Source organism: Ceratotherium simum, chromosome 26 (genome assembly GCF_057802395.1).
Source record: "Ceratotherium simum simum isolate JZ-2026a chromosome 26, ASM5780239v1, whole genome shotgun sequence".
Taxonomy (NCBI): Eukaryota; Metazoa; Chordata; class Mammalia; order Perissodactyla; family Rhinocerotidae; genus Ceratotherium; species Ceratotherium simum.
Window position 1 is genome coordinate 33,033,549 of NC_141925.1, and position 15,819 is coordinate 33,049,367.

The 15,819-nt window shown below is 58.3% G+C and overlaps 1 protein-coding gene across 6 annotated transcripts in view; it reads right to left on the reverse strand.

Annotated features, from left to right (window-relative positions):
• Positions 1-2,432: 2,432 nt before the first annotated feature.
• MAD1L1 (mitotic arrest deficient 1 like 1) overlaps positions 2,433-15,819 on the reverse strand; it is a 474,298-nt gene continuing 460,911 nt past the window's right edge. For all 6 annotated transcript variants that reach the window (XM_087417466.1, XM_087417465.1, XM_004440893.3 and 3 more), the window contains one exon: positions 2,433-3,142. In XM_087417466.1, coding sequence (XP_087273592.1) covers positions 2,984-3,142 — 159 coding nt within the window. In that variant the 3' untranslated portion in view covers positions 2,433-2,983. The remainder of the gene's footprint in view (positions 3,143-15,819) is intronic.

Below are 15,819 nucleotides of genomic sequence, written 5' to 3' on the forward strand. Positions count from 1 at the left end.
TCTGAGAGCCACCACCTAGTAAGCACCATGTGCTCGCAGGGAGGGTGTGATGTACACACACGCACACACACAGGGGCCTCACGTTTTTATGGGCTAATGATTTTGTGTCAAGTTCTGACCTGAGTGTTCCATTACTTTAGCAGCATCTGGTCTCAGCCTATTTCACACACCAGAGGCATGCCGGGCCTAGGCTGGGGCCACATAGACACACCTCCACCCACACCTGGGCCCGGCCCTGCCTGGCCTCCATGGGGCACGGGGAGGAGGGCAGAGCAGGAAAGAAAGGCCTGGTCGCCCGACGCCTCGCTCCCCGCCTGGGGCCCCAGAACGCTGGAGGGGCCTTTCCTCCCACGAAGGCGGCAGACAACTGCCATTGCGGGTTTGGGGCTCATGAGAGGAGGGGGCGCAGGACCAGGGGCAGATACGAGGTCTGCAGGCCTCAAAACCCCAAACCCCTATGCACTCTACCTTGAGAGTGGCAGATGGCACAGAAGGAGAGAACGGGGACTCTGTGCTGGACCCTGGCGCCTGGGACAGAGCCCTGTGCACAGGAGCGGATGGACCACAGTCTGAGTGGAGGCTGAATGAATGAAGCCTCTTTGACGCCTGCCTGAAATCCCCTGACCAGGGGGTCTCCATTCCAAATGCCGGGACCCCCGGAGCTCCCTCCTGGTTCCCCCAGAGGAGCTGTTCCGCGTGGCTCCGCCAGCCTCCAGCAGAGTTATGGAATGAGTGTCGAGCTGTCCCATCGGCAACAATGATGACACAGAAAGCAGGTGAGGGGCGCCTCAGTCCTCCGCGAGTGGTGTTCAGGGCCTGAGCCCATGGCGTGGGGAGCCCGGAGCTCGTGGAGGGCTGCAAAGAGTGCAGACAGCCCCAGGCTGGACCAGTCCCAGTCTGATTAGCTTGTGGCCCTGGGAAGCCACTTCGCCACCCAAGCTTGAGGGTTCTCATCTGTGAAGCGGGAGTGACAAAGTCCCTCAGGGCCGTACCAGTGATCGAAGGAGCCAGGGGCTCTGGAGTTCTGGCAGGAGGCCTCGTGGCCGGGCAGCTGACATTGCTGGTGACCCCTGGGCTGGCGGGGCCACGTCTCCATCTGAGACACGTTTGCGGTCCGAGCTCCGGAGCTGAGCGGCCCTGACCTGAACGCACAGTCGAGTCTCCTTCAGCTCGGCTGGGGTGGGGAGTGGAGGGCACAGCCCTGCCTCCCCAGGGTCAGCACCTGGAGGTGATGGACAGACGGCACGCTGGCCGCACTCTCCCAGAACTCTGGGCTCTAGGAAGCAGGTGCACCCATTCCCGGCGCCCCCGCTCACCCCTCCCCTGCAGCGGCCTCAGGGTGACTGTGCAGCAGAGCCGGCTGGCTCAGGTGGGGCCCTGTGGCTGCTCCCACTCCTCCGCTGGGCTCAGACAGCGGGCTCACTGTGCACAACATACTGACTATGGCGCCCGTGGTGAGGCTGCAGGTCGTGGGCCAGCGCGGTGATGGAGACATATGGGGTGGCTGATGTCAGGACTCGTTTTTCCCATGACTGGTGATGGGCCTGGAGTGCCAAGCCGTGCATGTGAATGGGCAGTGCTCCGGCTCCACCGCTAGGCCATCCATCTCTGTCCCCACTGTGCGAGGGGTGGGACCACCACCCAGGTCCCCTCGAGTCCCCAAGCTTCCGTCGGCTGGTCCCTCCCTCAGGCCCAGAGCTATGAGCATAGAGGCCAAAGTCCCTTGGGGCCTGCAGGCTGCACCCTCGGTGTGGGCCCCTTCTCATGAAGGCAGCCCCCCATCCCTGTGCCACCTGAACCCTGACCCGCAGGAACCTCAGGTGGGGAGTGGGGAGAGGGCTGACCCGAGACTTGGCCGTGAACCCATTAGCCCTGGGCACCTTGGTGGGAAGTGTGAGCTCCTGGCACCCCGAGGTCCAAACCCTGCGTTACAGTTGGGAGGACGGTGGTCCTGAGATCACCAAATGAAGGAGAGGATGTGAGTGTGGAACCAGCGCCTCACCTATGGGGGCTTGGGATTTGAGGAGACCCCTACCCCCGTGAGGGGCCCAGGCTGCCCCTGTTGCCAGCACCTATGAGAAGGGCTTGAAGCCGCCTCCCGGCCAGCTCCCGAGACCACAGAGTGCGAGGGTCATTGGTCCATTTGGCAGGCAGGGAACCTGAGGCCAGGGGGCCACTGTGTCCCATCTGAGCACTAGCTGTGTGTGGGCTCTGTGCATAGACGCGCAGAGAACGCCTCAACCCTCCAGATGAGCGGGCTGCTCCCTTGCTTCTGTCGGGGGTGGCTGTTCCTGGGCTGCCCACCCCACTGTCCCCCAGACCTCTCCTGGGCTTGGACTGCACGGGGGCCATCCCCTGGTGTCCAGACTGAGTGTCAGCAGAGGGAGCCTGTCAGCTCGGGGGCTCAGACACACACACACAAGCCGGGCAGGGGTGGCTGAGGAGAAAACTTTATTTCATAAGGAGCCAGGGACCTTGGCTGGTGGCTACAGGTCCACCCACCAGGCTCCATGCACGGCCGAGTTTGAGCGGTGTGTGGGCGGCGGGACACCATGGTGGTGGGGGGATATGAAGTGGGGCCACAGAGCACTGCCCCCAGGCTGTCTGCAAGAGCAGCCTCACGTTGCTTTCCAGGACGGAGGTGAGGAGGAGGGTGGGGCCCTTTCCTGCAGAGCAGGTGTGAACTCAGGGATCCAGGGGGGTGGGGTGGGGCATCCCGGAGCAGCTTAACCCCTGCAGGCCAGCAGTGTGCCCACAGGGGTCCTGTACACGGGATGCTGACCAGTGGGGGGTGACCGGGTCGGGGCTCAGAGGGTCCCATCATGTCATGACGCTGCCCTGTCTGGGCAGAGGGTGGGACATAGGCTGAGGAGGCTGGGCTGGGCGGGGGGCGGGCAGGGGTGGGATGGCACAGCTGGCCTGGGTGGGGCTGGGACCTGCTGGAGGCCGAGGACATAGGCACCGGCGGGCCCACGGCTGCCAGCTAGGCCACGGTCTGGCGGCTGAAGAGGTCGAGGGTGAGGGCGCTGAGGAAGGCCGGGATGCTGTCCTGGCGCAGCAGGTGCAGCTCGATGAGCTCCTGCACCGTGCGCGAGAACTCCGTCTCCAGCAGCTGCATCTTGGCGCCCGAGGGTCCTGTGGCCTGCAGGGTGGGAGGGAGACACAGAGGACACGGTTAGCGCGGCGGCGGGTCTCTGGGGGTCTCCCCGCTCCCTCCCCACCGGCCCCTGGAGCAACAGGACAGGGAGGAGCCGGGAGGCCCAGACAACCAGGAGGGCTGGCTGCCGGGGGGCCAGTGCAGCCTGGCTCAGGCGGGTGGGAGGCCACGGCCCTGCTGTCCCAGGCTTCCCTCCACTTGTCAGAGCTGGGGCCAGACAGGGACCGGCCGGTTCCCAACCCCCCCGCCGAGAGAGCCCGGCCCGTCTGCCCAAGTCCAGGCACTTCCCAGCAGGCGATGCTATCTCTTGGGCCTCCCGGGAGTGGCCAATCAGGTCCCAGTAGGCGGGGGTCTCATGCACATTTCTGGAATCCAGAAGCCAGGAGGTGGGGTGTGGACCCCAGCTCACCAGCTCTCAGGGCCAGCCTGTCCAGCCCTCCCCACTCTCCGACCCCAGCAGTCAGTTATGAGGAAGAGGGACTAAGGAGTGCTCGTGCCAGGCGCCGTCCTGAGCACGCACAGGGTTAACTCGGGTGCTCCCCGAAGGTGCGGGGCTGCGAGGGCTGATGCTGCCCCATTTTACAGAGGAACAGTAGAGGGGCCAGTGTCACACAGCGAGGGGCTGCTTCGTGCCCAGGCGGGTGCCGGGTCAGGGCCTCGCCCACCTCTGCAACCACTGCCCTGTTCTGTGCAGACCCAGCAAGGGCAGGGTCTCTGTCATCAGGGCGGGCGCAGGGCTGCCCATGGAGGCAGCCGACCCAGGGTGAAATCCTGTGTCTTCCTGGCCACGCGGCCTCGGCTGCAGAATGAAGGGGGATTCCCACATGGCAGCCCCGCTGGGAAGTTAACTCCACTAGGCGGGGCTTGCTGTAAACGCCCCTCTAGGCCGCAGTTTTCCCATTTGTGCAGCGAGGGAGCCGCGGTCCACAGCTCTGCCGGCCCACAGGTGCTGGGGACCCGCGTGAGGGGCCGAGGGCAGGGAGGGCAGCAGCAAGCAGCTGTGGGGGCCGGGAGCGGGGCGGGCAGCCCTGGAGAACCTGAGGGGGAGCTGCGGTCTCCGCCCCAGGAATCCTGGAGCCCAGGCTCTTTCCTTCCATTGCTTCTTTATGTAAATGTCACTTGTACTTGGGAGGAGCCACAGAGGAACAGGCCTGTCCCTCGGGACTGAGGAGACGAGCCTCCGAATACTGTGTGCCCAGGGCAGGCCCCCAAACTAGCTGGTCGGACCCTCGTGTGCAATGGGGAGACTGAGGCCCAGAGAGCTTGAGGCTGGCCCAGGTGACATGACAGGTCTGACAGAGCTGAGCCCAGCACAGGGGCTCCTGAGGGGGTGCAGGGCAGCCGGGGTTCGAGGCTGGGGGGCAAAGGCCGGAAAGTGCCTGAACACCTGGGCAGGGGGCTCTCAGTGCTCCCTCCCTCCCTCTTACAGACCCTCCTGTGGCCCCTGGAGACTCCCAGGGGCAAGAGAGGCTGCCTGACCCCAGACAGCGCCCTGCCCGCCCTGAGGTGGGCCTGGCCTGCCCACAAGCCCAGCCCAGGTGAGTGAGACACCTGGGGCCACCCTGGCCCAGGCTGCAGCCTGCCTGCTGGCCTGAACGAGCGCCACCTGTGAAGGCCAGCCCATGGCAGCCGGGGATGGGAAAGTGTTCAGGGTGAGCTGGGGCCCCTGCCTGGGAAGATGGAGCCGTAGGCCAGACAGAAGCCTGTGGCCTCTGTTGCCCGGTTCAGCGAGGCAGGGCCCTGGCAGGGGCAGCTTAAGAGGTGTCGGGAGCTGTGTGGGGTGGTAGACGCTGAGGGCCAGCCCCCGCCAACGGAATGAGCACCCTCCCGCTCTGCACATCTGACCCGGTCAGCTCAGGGTGGGCTCGGACACTCCCTGCCCTGAGGACCATGGCTGTCCTCGAAACTAGAGAGTCCCCAGGCTGGAGGGGACATGCCCGCAGGGGACAACCCAGTGACACACGCACACTCCTGATGGTGGGGAGACCCCCCCTTCCCAGACAGCTCTCACCAGGAAGGGCTTCTCCTCACTGATCCCCAAACCTGCCGACTCCCCGCTCCCTGGTTCTCCCTCAGTGGGATTCTCCTAAGGGCCACCAGAAGCTGAGAAGCACCGCCTGCGGCCCGTCCATGGGGCTGGGACGTGTCCTGTGTGCCCGTCAGTGCAGCCCCAGGTCAGGCTGGAGGTGGACATGCTTCTCCCGGCCCACAGAAGCCTGACAAAACACTCCCTCTCAAACCACGCATCTGATGAAGGACTCATATCCAGAATATACCTGCACCTCTCACTACTCAAAATAAAAAGACAAATGACCCAATTAAAAAGTGGAGAAACACCCTGAACAGACATTTCTCCAAAGAAGATACACAAAGGGCCAACAAGCACATGAAGCAACGCTCAACACCATGAGTCTTCAGGGAAATGCAAATCGAAACTGCAGGGAGACACCACCTCACACCACGAGGACGGCCACAGTCAAGGACAGACGAGGTGAGTGGGGGTGAGGGTGTGGAGCCCATTGGTGGGCATTAAAATGGTGTAGGTGCTGTGGAAAACAAAAGTTACACATATGACCCAGCAATTCCACTCCCATGTGCACGCCCGAGAGAAATGAAGACCTCTGTCCACACAAAAACTTGTGCGTGAACATTCATAGCAAGGGTATTCATGACAGCCACAAAGTGGGAGCAATCATCGACAGATAAACAGATAGACAACATGTGTCCAGCCACCAGTGGAATATTACTCAGCCCTGAAAAGGAGTGAGGTTCTGCTACATGCTACCCCATGGATGAACCTTGAACACATGTGCTAAGCCAGACACAGAAGGCCATGTTTGTAGGATTCTACTTATATGAAGTGTCCAGAACAGACAAATCCAAGGAGATAGAAAGTAGATTAGTGGTTGCCAGGGGCTGGAGGTTAGCTAGGGTGGGGCTGAGGGAGGGAGAAATGAGTGACTGCTAGTGGGTACGGGCTTTCTTGTGGAGTGATGGAAATGTTCTAACATTAGATTGTGGTGATGGCTGCACAAATAGGAATATATGTAAAAAAAACAAAAGCTCCCTTCTGCCAGCAGCCCAATGGGTGCTCCCCACTTCCCAGGAGCCACAGGGGGTGGCCTGGCAGTCGCCAGGCAGTTTGCTCTGCTGGTGTGCACGGCTCACCCCTGCACCTGGGCAGGCCTCAGGCCCAGCCCAGCCTGAGACAGGGGGAGCCCACACCTGCTGGCAGGCGTCAGCTCCACCTGACGGCCCAGAGGGAACCCGGGAGGCCCCACGTGGTCCAGGCCGGGATGTGCCCGTCGGGGGCTCCCTCTCAGACTCCAGGGAAGGAGTCAGCGCATGTCAGCAGGAGCCCGTTCCAGCTGTGCATCCTGCCCTCTGCCACACGACCCCACGACCCCTGAGCGGCCTTCAGACTCCCGCTCACTCCGCGGGCTGCCGCCTGTCTTGTCTGCTGCATGTCCCTGCCTCTGCTGTCTCGCTCGCCCCAGCCGCTCTCTGGGCAGCGGGCCGTGTTCCCTGCCCATTAATACATGCAGCCTTGTCATAGTTCAACAAGAACCATTTCTAAACAAAAGAAAGAGAAACCACTCTGACCTTTTACCAAGAAAATCCTTTCATTTCTGCCTTCTGCTCTTGATTCTGAATTTTTTTCCCCTAAATGTCAGAGGCGCTGATTCTCCTGCAGCTGTCGTGGGAGAGGGGGGATGGCGGGGCACAGCCCAGGCTGGGGGCTCTCCTGGCTCAGTGGGTGGGGGGACCCCTGGGCCCTTCACACGGCACTGCCCCGGCCGGGCCTCCCGTCCCCCGGAGGTGCTCAGCCGCCTCTGACTCAGGACAGCCGTTGTCTGGGCACCTCCCGGACCCGTCCTAACCCTTCTTCCCCCTGCTCTCGATGAACAGCCAACACCAAGCCCGGTTTGGATCCCCCGGTCCGCCCATCCAGCATTCATAAGGCGCCTACTCTGTGCCTGGCCCTGGGCAGTGGCGGGAGAATGAGGCCACAGAGATACCCGCTGTGCCTGAGGCAGGAGCACAGGGGGCATGTGGGAAGGAACGGTAACCAGAGCCACTTTCTCATCTCAACCCAAATCAAGGCCAATCCAGTGTCCGTGCCCTGCCAGCCCCCGTGGACCAGTGGCGCCCCCTGCAGGCCGCCAGCCTCTGCCCCAACTTGGTGCTGTGGGCCCAGGAGCCTCCTGGTGGCCGCGCTGTCCGGTTCCACTGGAAGGGTCTGGCCTCCTCAGCCGCAGCCAGAGCAGTGGGGTTATCGGGAGGTGTCACTGCATTACGCTGGCTGATCAATCTGCTCCGGGCTCTCGTGTTCAAACACCACCCGGTCCCCAGGTACCTTGTAAATCACTCTAATTAGGGGCTGTTCACTTAAAATTAGAGTGCAATTTTTTAAAAAGCAAATTGCCCAGTAAGACACGTTGGCTGTGGCTAGAAATATTTATGGGCGGCTGCACTGTCTGTCTGCGTCCTCTGCCCCTGGCGTTCAGCAGTGACAGGCTGCCATGTGGCTGCAGGCGCCCCGTGGAGAGTGAGACGCTCGGCCGTAATGAAGACCTCTGCTGCCCGGTGGCCGGCTGTCACGGTGCTGCAGCGGCCCAGACCTGGCCTGGCCTCGCCTCGGGGCCTCCTCCACCGGAGAGCAGAGCGGGCCAGCCCAGAAGGTTTCCCAGCCAGACCTGGGATGCTGGGGCCCGGCTGCCATGGTGCATGTCCGCGGAGCAGCAGTGGTGCTGGGGCATCGCAGGCAGGGGCAAGGCCCCCATTTCAGGGTCAGCTGGCCGGGGGCTCCGGCCCTAGCTGTGCTGCTGTGGGTCACTCTACAATGAAATGCACAACACAGTCCCTCTGTGGTGCTTGCACGATGCCTGGCTCCATGGGGGGTTTATTAAATGCGGTCTCACCCGCCACCCCTCAGGCTTCTTGGTGTCCCAACCAGCAGGACGGCACTTGGTGATGCTCCCGGAGCAAGAGCCCTGAGAAGGAAACTGCTCGGGGCCAAGGAAGGCCCCACAGAGCAGAGACAGGCCAGCCCTCTCCCCCAGGGGGTCTGCGTCCCCAACTGCAGGGGTGGTGAGGCTCGTGGGCAAGGGGCAGAGTGTGAGGGACTCCTGTCCAGTCAAGATCACCTTTTGCTGAGGGCACTGAAGAAGATTCCATAAATGAAGAAACACACGAAGGAGGAATCTAGAGACTAAACCCACTGCGAGGTGTGGAACCTGAATCCTGGTCCAAACACAATTCAGATAATACAACGAGATTATTCCACAGTCAGGGAACGTCAGAGCTGCTCTTCTCAGACATCGGAGCTCTGTGAACACTGCTCCTCTGTGATGTGGCACTGTGGTGTGTTAATGAAACGTCCCCACCGCTTCCTGAGGAAGTGGCTACACCAAGGCTGGAGGAGGGAGAACAAGATGAGCCTGGAGCATCTTGGGGTGCCTGAGAGGAGAACAGAAAGTAGGGGCGTGTCAGAAGGACACGGGAGCCAGACCTCAGGGAGAGAGACAGCAGGGAGATCTTGAAACATGGGGAAATTAAATAGCACTCTTCTAAATAATCCATGGGCCAAAGAGGACGACGTCCCGAAGGAAAGGAAACTGTGCAGAACTGAACGAAGGCGAAACTCGTCAAGGCTGTGGGCGGACCTGGACAGTGAGGGACACTACAGGGCTCGAAGCTCACGTCAGAAAAGAGGGGAGACCCCAGGACAGCTGGCCAAACTCCACCTCGAGAAACTAGAGAAAGAAGGGCAAAATAAACCCAGAACACGCAGAAGGAAGGAATAACAGGGCGCAGAGCCGGAATGAACAAAGTTGAAAACAGGACAAGAGAGAGTTATTGAAACTAAAGGCTGGTCCTTTGAAAAACAGCGATAACGTTGGCAAACCTCTAGCAAACTGACAGAGGAAAGAGAAAAGTTCCCAATATCAGAATGAAACAGATCCTGAAGCTATTAAAAAATAAGAAGAAAATACTACAAAAAACCCTGTATGCCCATAAACTTGACAGCTTATAGGAACTGGGTAATTCCTTGAAAAACACAAAGTACCAAAACTCAGCCAAGATGAAACAGAAAACCTGAATAGTCCTATAACCATAAAGACAATGAATCTGAAACTAAAAAGCTCCTCAAAGAGAAATCTCCAGTCCCAGGTGGTTTCACTGGAGAATTTTATCAAACATTTAAGCAAAAATTAACACCAATTTTACACAATCCCTCCAGAAAACAAAAGAGAGGGAATACTTCCTGCTCAGTATTAATCTGCTTCCAAAATCGACAAAGACAGCAAACACACAGAAAGAGTAAAAGAAAAATCCAGACCACATCTCTCATAAACTTAGATGGAAAATTCCTCAACAAATATTAACAAATGTAGTCTGGCAACACATAAAAAGACGATTACACCATGACCAAGTGGAACCTATTTTTATGTAAGGCTGGTTCGATATTTGAGATTCAATCAACATACCCACCGTCTCAATGGGGTAAAGAAGAAAAGTCACATGATCCCATCAATTGACAGAAAAAGCATTTGACAAAATGTGACATCCATTCATGATGAAAACTCTCAGCCAACCAGGAACAGAGACGCAGCCACTGCGTCCAACAGACAGTGCGGTTCCAATGCTGTGGGGCACAGACACAGACCAACAGAAGGAACAGAGAACCATGAGGGAGAAACACACAAAAGGGTAAAAGCAATTCAGTGGAGGAGGGGTGGCCTCTTCCACAGACTGTGGTGTAGCACTTGGACATCCCAGTTAAAAAAAAAAAGAATTCTGACTTAAACCTCACACCTCATACAAAATTTAACTCAAAACGTACCATGGACTTAAATGTAAAACACGAAACTATAAAACTTAAAAAAAAAACACACACAGAGGAAAAATATCCAGATCAAGGACCAGGCAAAGAATTCTTAGACTTGACACCAAAAGCACAATCCATACAATAAAACAAGGAAACACCCTGGAGCTCATCACAGTCAACAGCGTCTGTGCTGTGGCAGCCTGTGCGGAGGACGGAGGACAAGCCACAGACTGGGAGACCTTTGCAAGTCACGTGTCTGACAAGGGCGGGCACTGATGCGTCTGCTCTCCCTTCCAGAGCGTCAGGTCCACAGGTTGGTCCTGTCCAGGTGTCTCCCCACCTGGAAGGGCCGGTGCAGAGGAGGCCCAGCGAGCACTCGCCACGTCGATGGTGCTGCGCCAGCACCTCTCCTCCCAGCGCTGGCCGTGGCTGCCATGTCCCATTTATGTCTGTGCTTCAGTGATGACTGTCTATCCCCTACTTGCTCCAGGAGCGCAGGCCTGCTCTGTCTTGTCTCTGCTCTGTTCCCAGGATAGACCTGACCTGGGGCTGAAGTCAGGATGGGTGGCCAGCCGACGGCCAGCACGGCCCACAGGGGTCACCTTGCCCACATGCTCTCAGACGCCCTGAGGCCAGCTCTCCGCTCAGCACTGGCTTCCCTGAGAGAAGCTTGTTCTGTTTCCAGATAGGAAGCTGGGAGCTGCAAGGCCCGGGGGAGGCAGGCTGATTGGTGGCTGTTTTCACAGTGGCATGAAAATTCCATGTTCAGATCTGGGGGCAACACATACTTAATTGCACACGGCTTGAGGCGGCCCTGCTTTCTGCGCAGCCCAACCACTCCTGTCCTGGCCTTCTCCAAGGCCTGCTCCCTGAGCCTCAGGCTGCGTTAGGAGGGAGGGGCTGGGAGGATGGGAGCCCTGGGGAAGGTCACGTGGTTCCCACCTCAGGGTGGGAGGGGGACGTCAGGGCTGGTTCAGGCAGAGCCACGTCCTGCAGCAGGGACTCAGCCCGGCCTGCCTGGCCGCCTGGCCCGAGACACTTTGGGGCTGGGGGTGGCTCTGTGGGGGGCGGTGGGGCAGTCGCGACCGGCAAGTGTGCACTGAGGGCTACTGAAGTGCCAGGCCCCCATGACTGCTCAGTGCCGCTGTCTGCAGCCACCTTCCGGCCGCCACTCATGCCCACCACAGGCCTTTGGGGGGAAACGTGCCATCCCCACACTCAAACGTAGTACCTACCCGACTGCTCTGCTCTGACCCCTCCACCTGGGCAGCCCCCACCCCAGTGCTGGCCTGGTGGCACAGCTGTCCAACATCCGGGCTCTGAGGTCAGTCAGAGCTAGTTTCTGACCTTGGCTTCATACTTAGAAGCTGTGTGTCCCTGGGCACACTGACAAACCTCTCTGGTCCTGCCTGTAAACTGGCATGGCTGAGAAGACTAACGACATCAGGGGCGTAAAAGCACCTGGCTCGAGGGCAATGCACACAGCGGTGGCCAGCTTCAGCCCAGTCTAAAGGGGACGGGGGCTGTCCCTCGGCCCTGACCCCGTCAGACAGCCTCCACTGGGAAGGGAGCTGCCCCAGCCTTAGGCCCATCCCGCTGCATGGGGGACAGGTCTTCCACCAAACCCTGGGCCTCCCAGAGGCCCTCCCACCCCAGCTGTGGAGAGGACATGGGCCTCCTCCCCCCAAGGACCGGCTCGCCCCTGCTGAGGGCAGCCCCGTCGCGTGCGATCCGGGTGTATGCAGACACCTGCTCTCAGAGCTGCATGAAGGAGGTTCTGTCTTGATGAGGCCGCGAGAGAATCAAAGCACTCCCATCTTCAAAGGAGAATCTGGGTTTCTCAGCCGAGAAGGTGACACATTCCGTGCGCTTCCATGCGCTCACAGGCTGACTGGGGAGAGTGGCTCAGCCCATCAGTCATGAGCTCGCCTTCGACTTCCATGCTGGAGAAAGCCCCGCGAGTCTGCACTGTGGTGGTGCACACTCATACACACACACACACTCACATACAATACATCCTTGTGCAGAGAGAAGAAAAGGCCGCTAAAAAATACATCGAAATGGTAACAGCGGTCAGCTCAGAGAACTAAGACTAAAGATGGTTCATTATGGTTTTCTGCATTTTCCAGATTTTTTACTAAGACTGCACGTTATATTTGCAATCAGAAAAAATTATATCTAAATTATATCCACAAGAGCTGAAGAGCTTTGAGAACAGGCGAATAAGACACGTGCACACGTCGGGGCCTTACCCGCTGGTCGGGGCCTGGGGCCTGTGCAAGGCCCGGCTGTGGTGCGGACACCTTGCATCCGGCACTGGCACTCATGGGACATCCTGCCATGGTGCCCTGCTGCTACCTGTCAGCCTCCAGGGCTGGTGTGAGCTCGGCCCTACAGGGGCACCTGGCTAGCTTCCTCCCAGAACCACCCCACCTGTGGACAAGCACCTTAGGGGGTGCATTGAGGCCAGCAGCTTGCTGCCCACCTGCCCCCAGGTGTTCTGGGCTGCAGGTGACACACTGGGTGTGGCAGTGGGTGATGCTGCAGATGCTGGTGTAAGTCACAGTGCTACCTGGGCCACCCATGCCCTGCAGGGAGAGAGACGCACAAACTGCCCATCTGGCTCTTCAAGAACCTCGGCCTGTGGACTCCTCCTTCAGGCTGGCCACTAGGATGTGCTTTCACAGCCCATACCCGGCTGCGCCTCTCCCTCACCTCGGCTCCAGTGGCTCCTACCGCCTTGATGACCCTGTCCCAGCCCCACGCAGGCCACCCCTACCCTCTGCTGAGCCTGCCAGTTCTTCCCAGCCACGTGCAAGCTTGGTCTCCCTCCTTCTCCATGGCCAATGCCTCCTCACTCCCCCGAGGCCCTTCCTGACGCCACCCCCAGCTCTGACGCATCGCTCCGCCCAGGATGACTGGCATCCCTCAGGGCGAGTGGGTGACACGGGGTGAGGCCATTCTTCTCTGGGTCCCTGGTGCTCGGTGCAGGTGGACCCCAAGGAGGCCTGCAGCACGAGTGAACACAGAGGGACACAGTGACAAGTGGGTCAGGACAAGTCGGACAGAACGCTGAGAACGTTGTCCCGACATGAAGTTCCAAAGAACGGAAGCATGTCCAGCACGGGGAAAATAGCTCACCCAATTATCCAGCTTAATTGTACCGAGAAAAACGTCTAAATACTGCACGTTCTAATTATACCACAGTTATTGGAATTCACCGTCCCTGGCGAGGGGTGACCTTTTCCAAGAGTGATTTGTGGGGAGGGCAAGGCCAGGCACCCCAACAGTTGCAGATCAATCTCAAACCCACAATTATTATTATTATTCTATTTATATGGCTTTCCATCTTTCCTACGGGTGCTCCATTTTAGATCCACACACAGCTGCGCCCATAGCCTCACGAGGGAGGGAGAGGAGGGCGCACGTGGGGTGGCGAGGACCTGAGTGGTCATTTCCAGTGAGCCTCGCCCATCACAGGGGGGCACCTGAGGCTACAGTTCAGTGGCGCAGGGCCAGGCCCAGTCTAGTTTCTCCATTCCTGACCCAGGCCTCCTTCCAGGTCCTCCGCAGCCAGAGAGGGCCCATGGAAGGGAGCGGAGGCCACCAGGAGTCCTGGGGCGGGCGTGGGGGGCAGGGAGAAATGCAAGTGGGGCAGGCAGGAGAGCCCAGTTGGAGCTGCCACAGAGCAGGCCGCCTCATCCCCATTCTCTCCAGGGGGGCAGAGGGCCAAGTGCAAAGAGCCCCAGAAAGGACTCTGAAGGCCCAGCTTGTCTCTGGACGTGGTACTAGCATTCTGGGAAAGCCTGGGCCAGCCCTGCCACTCAGCGTCAGCTGTCTCATCCAGCAAATGGAGCCCATTTCCCCTTCCAGCCCTCAAAGGCAGTGACGAGGACAGTAAGAGAAACGTTAGGAAGCCTCTCTCTCCTCATCCCTCCATCCAGACATGTTGCACCACCTTGGAGTGATTTTCTCAGGAGCTCACGGGGGAACAGAATTGTCTGAAGAGCGATGTAGCCGGGGGAATGGCAGCGGCTGAGAGCCAGAAGACCTGCACTCCACCCCTGGCTGCCCTCCTGTTCACTGTGTGACTGTGGGCACATCGCTTCACCTCTCTGAGCTGGAATTTCCTGTAAATGGAGACACTGTGTCCGTGCTCCCACCTCAGATGACAACACACGTCGAAATGCTTGGCAGGTTTCCCGCCAAGATGGAGGAACAGCGACAAGTTTACCCACCCATCCATAACAGTCAGAGAAACGAGACACAAAAACATGAAACAGCGGTTTCAAGTTCCGGGACAGGAGGGAACGAAGGGCGGTGGTCCCTGAGAGACAGGAAACCAGCTCTGTGATGGTCCTGCTACCCCCTTGAGAGATTTTCTGGGCACAGTGAGGGAGGGGCCCAGGCAGAGCCGGCGGACTCTCCAGGTTGAGGAGACAGAGCTGAGAGCTGGGGGACCATGGCGGTAAGGGGTGCAGGACAAAGTGCCCGAGAGGAGAGCCTCACACAGAGAGAGGACTGAGCAGAGGGTCCCCGAGGACTTGGCAGAGCATGGACAGCACACGAGTGTAAGAAACTATGAGACCAGGAAAACGCCCGTGAGGATTAAAGCAACACCACCACAGGGCGTGAGCCCACAGAGCTGGAATAGTGCCGCCCCCGCCAGCCACACCAGAAAACCTCCTTGTCACAGGCGCAGGGTACAGGGCCAAGAAGGCTTCCCCTCAGCGACAGCAAAATTAGCCCTCGGCTATGTGCCACTCTGGTCCTGCTCACCAGTCTTCAACCAAGACCCGAAAGGATCACATTGCTCCCGTGATTCACTGCACCCTGAACCAAGCGTTAAGAACAGTCACAGGAAAACAAAAACACCCAGCCCCCAACTGGGAGAAATGCACAGTGTCTGGCACCCATCAGAGATGAGAGGCACGCAAAACCCAGGAAGGTACAATTCACAGTGAAGGAGAAATCAATCAACTGAAACTGATCACAACCGATACTGATGTCAGAATCAGCAGATGACATTACATTAGCTATTATGACTTTATTCCACATGTTCAAAAAGCTGGGGACATAAAAGGTATAAAAAAGAGTCAAACTGAACTTCTAAAGATGAAAACTACAACATATGAGATGAAAAGTGTCCTGAGAGGGATTAATGGCAAATTAGATGTTGTGGAAAAAACATCAGTGAACTTGAAAACAGCACTAGAAACCATCCACAATGAAAAGAAAAAAGTATAAAAGAAGAAAGAAACATGCATGAGTGATGAGAAATGTGCATCCAAGGATGTACTATCCGTGCCACTGGGCTCCTGAAGGGAAGGCCCAAGACGTGTGAGGCAGGCAGCTTCTGAAGCGGCTCCCATGGATCCCTCCTGCCTGCTATTTGCACCCCAGATAAACCCCTACAGAATGTGGCTTATATAAACAAATATGGCAGAGGGATGGCACGTCACTCCTGAGGTGGCGCTACAAGACTGTGACTTCTGTCTTGCTCTCTCTCCGGTTCCTAGAGCTCTGATGAAGCATGCTGTCACATAGTGAGCTGTCCACACAACAAGGAAGTGAAGGCAGCCTCTGGCCACCAGCCCATAAGGAAATGAATGCTGTCTACAACCATGCAAGTGAGTCTGGAGCTGATCCTTCCCCAGTGAAGACCTGAGATGACTGCAGCTCCAGCCGACAGCTTGACTGCAGCCTGAGGGCCATGCTGAAGGGAGGAACCAGCTAAGTGCACTCAGATTCCTGACGTTCAGAAACTGTGAGCCACCATGTTTGGGGATAATTTGTTATTCAGTGATAGATGACAATACAGGAGGACGGA